This window comes from Acinonyx jubatus, chromosome A3 (genome assembly GCF_027475565.1).
Source record: "Acinonyx jubatus isolate Ajub_Pintada_27869175 chromosome A3, VMU_Ajub_asm_v1.0, whole genome shotgun sequence".
NCBI classification, from domain to species: Eukaryota; Metazoa; Chordata; class Mammalia; order Carnivora; family Felidae; genus Acinonyx; species Acinonyx jubatus.
In genome coordinates this window covers 85,255,833-85,266,671 of record NC_069388.1, presented here as the reverse complement: position 1 = coordinate 85,266,671, position 10,839 = coordinate 85,255,833, and the positions used below count along the sequence as shown (strand labels likewise).

General features: G+C 39.5%; 1 protein-coding gene across 1 annotated transcript; it reads right to left on the bottom strand.

Annotated features, from left to right (window-relative positions):
* Nucleotides 1-369: 369 nt before the first annotated feature.
* SNRNP27 (small nuclear ribonucleoprotein U4/U6.U5 subunit 27) lies at nucleotides 370-10,466 on the bottom strand. The gene is made up of 6 exons (XM_027072277.2): nucleotides 10,308-10,466; nucleotides 9,181-9,301; nucleotides 7,541-7,653; nucleotides 6,663-6,742; nucleotides 1,787-1,851; nucleotides 370-781 (listed from the first exon to the last, which is right to left on the bottom strand). Exons 1-6 carry the CDS (start codon nucleotides 10,339-10,341, stop codon nucleotides 727-729), a joined length of 468 nt encoding a protein of 155 aa, XP_026928078.1. The 5' UTR covers nucleotides 10,342-10,466; the 3' UTR covers nucleotides 370-726.
* Between the last annotated feature and the right edge of the window lie 373 nt (nucleotides 10,467-10,839).

The following is a 10,839-nucleotide window of genomic DNA, read 5'->3' as shown; positions in this document are numbered from 1 at the left end:
ACAGTATATAAATTCCACTATCATGGGTGGTGTCAATAAATATACACCATAGAGGCTGGAAAGACATATACCAAAATATTGATTTTTCTGGGGGTAGATTATAGGCGATTTTTGCCTTTCTGTTTAGTTTTTGGTTTCTTCTAAGTTTTTATATAATAAGCATGTACTGCTTTTGAAAAGGGGAAAAAATAAATGAGGGAAATAATAACTGGGGGAAAGGTAAAAAATGGGGTAAATAGTTGGGGCAAGAACCACAGAAGATACAAAAATCTAGTTATTTTTAAATTACTAATGAAATATAAATCTATGTAGGAAAAAAGAAAATGTGTAGGGGGATAATTTTATTTAGTAATAAAAATATTTATCAAATACAAAAGGGTAGAAATATTGCTTTATTTGAGAAACTTACATCCAAATTACTTTTATGTGTTTTCAAAAGTCCTAACGAGCATCCAAGAAGAAAACATACACAGCTTCCACAACAATAAAAACAAAAAACTGGGGTTGATGATTGCCCCAAATGACATTTCCTAAAAGGAAAAAATATTAACCTTTCTTTTTTTGAGTCAGGGTAAGTGAAATGCACACATCATAAATAACATTTTCTTACTTTTACAGGGAGTAAAGACTGTGATCATGTTTTTTTATGAATATTAAATACGAAATACACAATCCACTCTTCTGAGCAAGATGAGGAAAAAAAACCATTCTTTAACATTTTAGTTCTCATGCAATGAAATCCAAAGGTCTGTTGAATCCGCCTTTTCGATTCATATACTGCCTATGATGAGAAGAGAAAACTCATTGTTTATTTAAAAAAAATTCTGAACTCCTCTTATAAAAAAATAGTAACATAAATCATCTTTAAAATAGCAAAGTCTAGGGTAAAAAGTATTCATGGTTATTTAATTCAAATTAAGGATATTATTTCACTTTCAAAATAATCTAAAGCCTTTCAGATTTCTTTAAAATCCAAATAGAAGTATGGAAACATACTTTCAAAATTATTTGGAAAGATTTTACAGACTGAAAAAAATCCATACGTATAGGTTGTTACCTATATTTATAGGTTGTTACCTACAAACACCTAGTTTTAAGAAATGAAGAAGTGCTTCAAAATAGGTATCCATCAAGAAAATTCAACTGCATATTGTACTAGTTCTCCTCATAAGACTCTATTTGAAGATAATTTTACAAGGAACAGTTAATTCTGGTCATCACTTTAACTCACAGCATCCTCAGATTACATTATTCATATTCTAAATTAATCGGAGTATTAGTCTTCTATCCATGGTAAAGGTAGAAGAGAAAGGCAATGTTTGATAATGTCTTAACTTTTCAATTCATTAGGAATTCTGTGAGATTTCACATATGGACTCGTTTGTTCTGTGGCATTAATAAAATATGCCTATACTTAACAGAAAAAAATATTTACAGTTGAGATCCTTAAACAATCAATCTAGGTAAATAACTCAGGATGGATCTATTTTAAACCTATAATTATAATGAAATTAAAGCTTAAAGAATTGAGATTATGCTGTTTTGAAGAACTATGTAGAGCTTTAAAACATTTAAGCTAACTATCCTTCCCCATAATAGTTAATTAGTTCACATATAAATTGGAAATTATTTTAACACACCAGAATAGAAGCAAAGAATATTAAAACAAAGGACTATATGGAAACTGGTACATTTCCTACAAACATGATTATCCCATAACTAAATTCTTTCTCAAGCACATAATTTGTATCATTAGTTCAAATGTAATAATGGGGGCTAAGCCTACCTGTACTTCCTCTTCTGAGACACATTTATGGCATAGGCATTTACAGAGCCATCCACCTTTTTCCCCTAGAGAAAAGCAATAAACAAATATAAAAAATGGAAAGGATATATTAAGTGCTTCAAAGAGCTAGATCCTATAGACATGCTTACATGGCAAAATCCATTTATGAATAAGGTAGTGAGAATTTTCAAATCCTGATGATATTCCATGAATTCTCAAGTGTTACAACTCTGTTCACAATTTTAGTTACATAATGCAACATATTCAAATATTCAAGCCAACAAACATTCATGATGTATAGATTATGTGCAAGGCATGCAGAGAAATAGGGTAACAGATCCTAACCTTTTTTTTTAAATGTTTATTTTTGAGAGATAGTGAGCAAACAGGAGAGGGGCAGAGGAAGGGGGGAGGGAAGACAGAGGGAGAGGGGGAGGGAGAGAGAGAGAAAAAGAGAGGGAGAGAAAGAATATCCCAAGAAGGCTCCACACTGTCAACCAGAGCCCTACAAGGGGCTCAAACTCATGAACCATGAGATCATGACCTGAGCGGAAGTCAAGAGTCAGAAGCTTAACTGACTGAGCCACCCAGGTGCCCCTGATCCTAACCTTTTTTGGTCAAAGAATTCTTTGAAACCAAATACCAGTTATAGATTGTCTCTAGGAAAATTCATATTCACGTAAAATTTAACTTACGACTTTAGCTCATAGCATTCTCAAATCACAGCTGGAATAGTCACCATTCATTGAGATCCCATTTCTTGAATAGCCTTGGAATTTTGATTTTTAAGTTTTTTATGTATTATTTATTTTTGAGATAGAAAAAGTGCGAGCAGGGGAGGGAGAGAGGGAGAGAGAGAGAGACAGAGAGGGAGAGAGGGAGAGAGACAGAGAGAGGGAGAGAGAGAGAGACAGAGAGAGAGAATATCAAGCAGGCTCCATGCTGTCAGCACAGAGCCCAATGTGGGACTCGAACTCGTGAACAGTGAGATCATGATCTGAGCCCAAATCAAGAGTCAAATGCTCAACCAACTGAACCACCCAGGTGCCCCTAAATTTTGATTTTTGAAAAGAATCAGAGGGGTGCCTGGGTGGCTCAGTTGGTTAACCGTGCGACTTTGGCTTAGGTCATGATCTCACCGTTCCCAAGTTCGAGCCCCATGTTGGACTCTGTGCTGACAACTCAGAGACTGGAGCCTGCTTCAGATTCTGTGTCTCCCTCTCTCTCTCTCTCTCTGCCTCTCCCCTGCTCATGCTCCCTCTCAAAAAATAAACATTAAAGGCATCTGTGTGGCTCAGTCGGTTAACTGTCCAACTTTGATTCAGTTCATGATCTCACAGTTCGTGAGTTCGGGCCTTGCATCGGGCTCTGTGGGGACAGCTTGGAGCCTGGAGCCTGCTTTGGATTCTGTGTCTCCCTCTCTCTCTGCCCCTCCCCAACTCATGCTCATGCTCTGTCTCTCAACAATAAATAAACATTAAAAATTTTTTTAAACAAACATTAATAAATAAAAAATAAAAAGAATCAGAATACAGAGTAACAGAGGCTACTGTTAAGTGTCACTTTACATCCTGGCCTTTCTTAGGTGGCATCTACCCTCTTTTTCACTAATTCCTTTATGGGTCTTCTGATTTAGCCAAGTTAACTTACTATTTGCTGTTCTTCATGCCTGAATTGCCTTCTCAACCCCCATCCAAGAACCCCAACCATCTGGTTCTTATCCATCATTCAAGGCCCAGTTCAAATGATTCAGCTGCCAGAAAGCACACTCTACCCTTCCGCAGAATGTTAACTGTGCTTCCCTCACAATACCCTCCATTTCTACCTTGCATTATCATGATGCACATATACGTGATGTTACTTCCCCTATGAGACTGAAAGCTCCTTGATGGAGGGATATGGATGTGGGTCACCTTTGCATTCTCACATCCTAGGCCACTGTACTTGCAGGTGCTCAGACAATGACTATTAAATATATGAACATCACTGGGTAATGCCATCTCACACACACACACACACGTACATGCACGCATAAACACATGCGACCTCCAACTCCCTCCCTCCCCCATTACTGCTCATGAGAGTATACCCTTTCTGTGTAGCACGCTTACCAGGTATCTGTGTTAGGTTAAACAGGATTTTTATCCACTAGCCTAAAGGCACACACAGGTAAGCTACATATTTGAGGTGGAGCTAAAAATGAATATATTTGGTCTTACTTTTCTTTAATTTTTTTAATGTTTATTTATTTTTGAGAGAGAGATAGAGAATGAGCAGGGGAGGGGTAGAGGGAGAGGGAGACAGAATCCCAAGCAGGCTCCATGCTGTCAGCACAGAGCCCAATGTGGGGCTTGAACCCATGAACCATGAGATCATGACCTGAGTTGAAACCAAGAATTGGATGCTTAACCAACTGAGCCACCCAGGCACCCCTTGGTCTTATTTTTCTATTCCTGTTTTCACCATATTGTGTGTGGAGGTGGGGGGGAGGCGGGGAGAGGGAGAAATTACTTGAGGTATATAATTTTGCCTTCCCAAGAATAGGTAATAGGCATGACTTGGAAAGACTGGCTTAGAAAAAAGTAAACGATGCTAACCTTTTTACTAAGTTCATTTCCTAAAGGCTTACTGACTTTTGAAAACTATTTGCAGAGTTGTATATTATTAGCCTGTTTTGATTTACATGCTGAAATAGAAAATTATCATTTAATAAACATAACCAAACTTTGAAGCTTTCCAGAATGTGAAAATAAAAGGGAAAATAAGAGAATACATTGGCATATGAAAAGGTATCACCATAGATCAATGATGAAATGTCACAAAAAACATTACTGAAAAACACAAAGGAGCAGACTTTATAGATGACAGCCATAAAGGCAACTGCATATAAACTAAATTAACATCCTTGTAGATGTCCTTACAAAAATAACTGATATCATTTGTCTTCATGGTATTCCTTAATTTTTATGGGATCTATGAATTCTCACCTATTTTATTTAAAAAAAAATTTTTTTTTTTTTATGTTTATTTTTGAGAGAAAGAGAGAGACTGAGTGTAAGCGGAGGAGGGGCAGAGAGGGAGGGAGACACAGAATCCAGAGCAGGTTCCAGGTTCCAAGCTATCAGCACAGAGCCCAGCGCAGGGCTCGGACCCACAAACAGTGAGATCATGACCTGAGCCAAAGTCAGATGCTTAAATAACTGAGCCACCCAGGCAGCCCTCTCCCTGTTTATTCTTACTAGCTCCCTCTCTCTATCCCTTCTCTCCTTTCTACATCCTCTCTCCATTTCCCCTCTCCCTCCCTATTATCCCTCTTCATCTCCTTCTCCACAAACCTTCTTTCTTTTTCCTCCCCCACTTCCTTATTCTCTCCGGTGTTATGATCAAGGCTAGACAGCATTCACTCTCTAATCTTCCTCTCTTCTGAGACAGGAGATATGCATGCAGCTACCCAACGGCATCTTTCTCCACAGCTAAATTTAATTCTTAACAACACTTCCCCTTCCTAGGACCTTTCTTGGTGAAGCCTATCCCCCAGTCTCTCAGCCTGTCACTCGGGAGTCATCAATGACTACTCACTCTCATACCCACTCCACTCCCACCACCACCACCACCACCAGCTCTGCTCCTGACTGGGACTCAATATTCTGGTCTCTGTTCACACCTTCATCATCTTTCACTTGCATGGCCCAGCAGTTCTCCCTGCCTCCAATCTAAACCGTCTGTCTCCCATTTGTCCTCCATGTTGTCCTAGCTCATCTTTCTTTCTTTCTTTTTTCTCCCAAAGTAGGCTTCACACGCAGCTCGGAGCCCAACACAAGGCTTAAACTCATGACCCTGCGATTAAGAGTTGGATGCTTAACTGACTCAGCCACCCAGGTGCCCCTCCTGGCTCATCTTTCTAAACACAAATATAGGGGCACCTAGGTGGCTCAGTCGGTTGAGTGTCCAACTGAGGCTCAGGTCATCTCACTGCTCATGGGTTTGAGCCCCACGTTGGGCTTGGGCTGACAGCTCAGAGCCTGGAGCCTGCTTCAGACTGTGTGTCCCTTTCTCTCTGGCCCTTCCCCACTCATGCTCTGTCTCTCTCAAAAATAAATAAACATGAAAGAAAATAACTTTGAAAAAAAAAAAACTAAACACACATGCAATCCTGCTTAAAAATCATTGCTTCCTCTCCTCAACACCTAAGAATCAACTCTAAATTCCTTAGCATGGCTAAGAGTATCAAAAGCCTTCCACAATTTGCTTCCTATCCTTTTCTTTTTTTTAAAGATATTTTTTAACGTTTATTTTTGAGACTGAGAGAGCAAGCGAGCGAGCAGGGAAGGGGCAGAGAGAGAGGGAGACAGAGGATTCGAAATGGGCTCCACGGTGACAGCAGAGAGCTCTATATGGGGCATGAACCCACAAACTGTGAGATCATGACCTGAACAGAAGTCAGATGCTGAATCGACTGAACCACCCAGGCACCCCTCATCCCTCTTTCTAGCTTCATTCATAGCCACTATCCCATCAGCACCCTTTTACCAGTCACTGAATTTGAAATTCCTGCAATATACTATGCTTCTTCATGCCTACATGGCATTTTTAGGAGCTCTTCCCTCTACTTGAAATGATCTTCTTCCTCTTCATCTGATCACCTTTAAGATCAAAATCAAATATCAGGCAAACAGTCCCTGAATTCTAATGGCAGTTCATTGCTTCCTTCTTTGTGTTCTCAATGCTCTTCACATAGATACTTAATGTCTTTTAAAGACAAGACTCATATCAATGGAAGACATTACAAGCAACAGCAAAAGAATATAGGAAAATGTGATAATCATAATAGATTAATTCAAATCAGAATGTTTAACTGGCTGCATGTTTTACTTACTTTTGTGGAGTCAAAAGAGGCAAATCCCATTAACTTCATCATTTCGATTTCTTCCTCTGTTTTGCCCTCTAAGTCTTCCTCTGCAAAAATAATGGAGAAATAAAATATTTTTGAAAACTCTATCATCGTTATATATAGGTATCCCGCCTTCCCAATGTTTGTGGTACAACACTTTACTTTTATGAAAGACCTACATTAGTACTTATTTTCGCTAACCAAAAGACACCCAAAGAGGATTTTTAATTTTAAGAAAAAAGCAATTACTGTGCTAATGTAGGTCTTTTGTAAAAGCAAACTGGCATATCACAAACTTTCAGAAGGTAAGGGATACTCTTTGCTTTATGCCATTTCGGCTTAAGTAAGGTTTCACAGGAATGCTTGACTTTTGTATGGGGGGAGGGGGACATCTGTATAAAAAGGTAGCAATAGGTTAATAGTCATTCCACCTCAGCAGCAGAGAATACACAAAACAATTAGCTAAAGACTTGGGTCTAATGGAAAAAATTCTTCTTCAGTCTGGACACAATATAATTTAAGATGCTAAGAAGGAATGTGCTCTCTATCCTCCACCAGAGAGGTCTGCTTTAAAAGGACATATTTGGAGCCTTTAATATCAGATTTGACACTAATTTTAAAGGTACTTCCAAAACAGAATATTCTCATGTTTTTAACTGTCCTTCCTATCTCAGGAGCACCACAGCTAAATACGAATTCACTAAGGTACAAATGATAACAAAATCTCAAAACCATATGCAATGAACAGTATAAAAAATTTAATATTAAAATGTGCTCAAATTATACTTATATAATTTTATCATGACTAAAGTTATCTAAACAAGGCTGTACTTTTCCTACAGTTATTTATCTAATAACATTACCAGTAATCTGACGTTCTTTGCTCTTTGTTTCTTTTGTTTCTTTCTTTTCCTCATCTCTTCTTTCTTTTAGTCGAGAAGGGGAAGGAGATGTGGATCTATGCCGTCTTGGGGATCTAATATTGAAGAAGTAAAGATGTCAGAAGCAGAGATATACCTGGTGACTTGTGTTGACTGGCAATGACATACATGAGCTCCTAAAAGGTAAAGGCTGAACAAAAGCCAGGCTCCAGAGAATGAGGAGTCCATTCCCCATAGCAGAATAAGGAAGAAGGTTCTGCCTAGGCCCTGTGATTGTTAACCAAAACCCAAAAATATAGTTTACTGCTTTAATCATCAGCTAGGGCTAAAAAAATTTTTTTTAAGGCAGAAAATGTAACTAAGTTTCTAATAATTACAAACACACAAAAAGTTGACTAAAACAGCAACTGACACTTATTAAGAATCAAGAGTCAATTTCGAAGGTTCTTTCAAGATCTCACATTCTTGGCTATATACTTGAATAAACTCTTAATACCCAAAAGTCAGTAAAAACAAAACAGGGGCCCCTGGCTGGCCCAGTCAGTGGAGCATGTGACTCTTGATCTTGGGATTATGAGTTCAAACCTCACATTGGGTGTAGAGATTACTTTAAAAAAAAAAAATTAAAAAAGAAACCCAATATACAACACACTTATTTCTTACTCCTGCCAAGCCCAATGCTAATGTTTTTCATGTACTATTTCTTATTAACTCCTCAAGGCAACTCTAGGTCAGGGTGTTATTAACCCAATTTTACCAATGGAAATGTTGGGTTTAAAATAAGGTGGGCTTCAAATGTCCATCGATGGATGAATGGATAAAGAAGATGTGATATATATATATATATATATATATATATATATATATATACATACATATATATATATATATATATATAATGGAGTATTACTTTGCAATCAAAAAGAATGAAATCTTGACATTTGCAACTAGCGGATGGAACTGGAGGGTATTATGCTAAGTGAAATTAGTCAGAGAAAGACAAATATCATATGAATTCATTCATATGAGGACTTTAAGATACAGAACAGATGAACATAAGGGAAGGGAAGCAAAAATAATATAAAAACAAGGAGTTGGACAAAAACATAAGAGACACTTAAATATGGAGAATAAACAGAGGGTTACTGGAGGGGTTGTGGGAGGGGGATGGGCTAAATGGGTAAGGGACATTAGGGAATCTACTCCTGAAATCATAGCTGCATATATGCTAACCTGGATGTAAATTAAACAATAAATAAATTATTTAAAAAAAAAATAAAATAAGGGGCGCCTGGGTGGCTCAGTCGGTTAAGCGTTGGACTTCGGCTCAGGTCATGGTGGCTCATGGGTTCCAGCCCCATGTCCGCTCTGTGCTGACAGATCAGAGCCTGGAGCCTGCTTCCGATTCTGTCTCCCTCTCTCTCTGCCCCTCCCCGATTCACTCTCTGTCTCTCAATAATAAATAAACGTTAAAAAAATTAAAAATAAAATAAGGTGGGCTTAAGTTCCCCTCATTTCATGAAACTGTAAATGCCTTATTAGTGATAAAAAAACAAAATTAAGGGCAGCGACTAGTTTCTTTGGGACTTGTGGTAAAACTTCTGGTTATTTTCTGCATTCACCTGGAGCGTCTTCTGTGCGGAGATCGAGAGCGGCTCCTTCGACGATCTCTCTCCCGGGACCTGGACCTTTCTCGGCGCCTGCGTTCTCTCTCACGAGACGTGGACCGGGACCGCCTGCGCTCTTAATACAAACACACAAAATCTTTTTGCAGAGTCAAAATATTACCTCAAATATCTAGAGCTGTGCCATCAATATTAATATAATGCCAGCCATTTCTAATAGTCAAATTAAAAAAACACAGGTAAAATTAATTTTAACACTATGTCATTTACCCAAATATATCCCAACTATGATTTCGACATGTATCAATATTAAAAATTGAGATATTACATTTATTTCCGTATTAAATAGGAAATCTGGAGTGTATTCTACACTTAAAAAGCACTTCTTAATTCGGATTGAGCACATTTTAAGTGCTCAATAGTCGTATGTGCATCGCGGCCTCATTAACTTTTTAAAAAATCAAGTCTTGACTAGTTGAAGGTGATAAAAACTAACCAGAAGGGGGAGAATCAAGGGTTTAAGTCAGATCTCCTGATCGAAGTCCTGGGTTCTTTACATCCCACTGCGTCATTTATGGGGGTGGGAGCCAGAAGATATTATGAGGTGAGCTCCTTGAACGCAAAATTCTAAATGTCGATTTTCCTATTATATAAACTGGGAAGGAAACTAACATTGAACATTCAAGAACCAGGCATTATCACGTGCTGAGTGTTATGGCATGTGACATTAATTCTCAAGTCAGTTTTCAAAGATGGGTAGTATTACCCCCACCCCCCACCCCCAATGTCCAATTACGGTAATTCGGACACAGAAAGGATGGATGACTTGCACAATGCCACCAGAAATTGAGCGAATCGTGGTCTGACTCAAATCCCTCAGTCACAAATATAACAAGTTACTGTAGGAGGATGACAAGGTGTCCACGAACTCTAACTTAGGGGCTGGGGAGGAACTGCCTTCAAACCGCTGGAGTATAAGGCTCAGGTCCTCGTTCCCCTGTCCACTCTCAGTCTTCTCGGGAGAAAAGGGCCCTTCTCTCCGTTGCGTTCGTACTTGCAGAGGGAAAGAGGGAGGACACGTCTCCGACCAAGCCCCAGACCAGCCCAAGTCCTTCTGGACTCACCCCTCCGTGGAGAACGGCTGCGGCTACGACCCATTGGGAATCTTCCTCCACCTCACCCTGCCCCGGAAACGATTGCGCAACAACTTCCGGGAGCGCCGGGCGCTGAGCTTTCACCGCCGACTGGAAAACGTAGAAAGGTCTCTCTGGAAGGTTCCGGCGTCTGAAGAAGGCAGGCTGCGCTGAGCCTGCCCAGAAATCAAGCGGCCTGCCCGGATTCCACGGCTCCTGAGCCCAGAGGTTGTCACTAGGGACTCGCTAACAAGTTCCAAACAAGCCCAGTTTTTGAGCCCCGCTCACAGGTGCTGCTTGCCACCAGAAACTAAGGTCAAATGCCGGAAGCCACAAACTCCACAAACAAGCCTCCTGCCCCCGCCCCGTGACCCACCCACCGATTTGATTCAGGGCAGCCTACCTGGGAACCTTCCAGATGGCCTCGGGATCATTACCATCTAATCGTAATAACAAAAAGCACAGCTAGCAGTGCCTTGATGGATTCGAGGGCACCATTCTGGGGAAGAAAAGAGTTGGCACT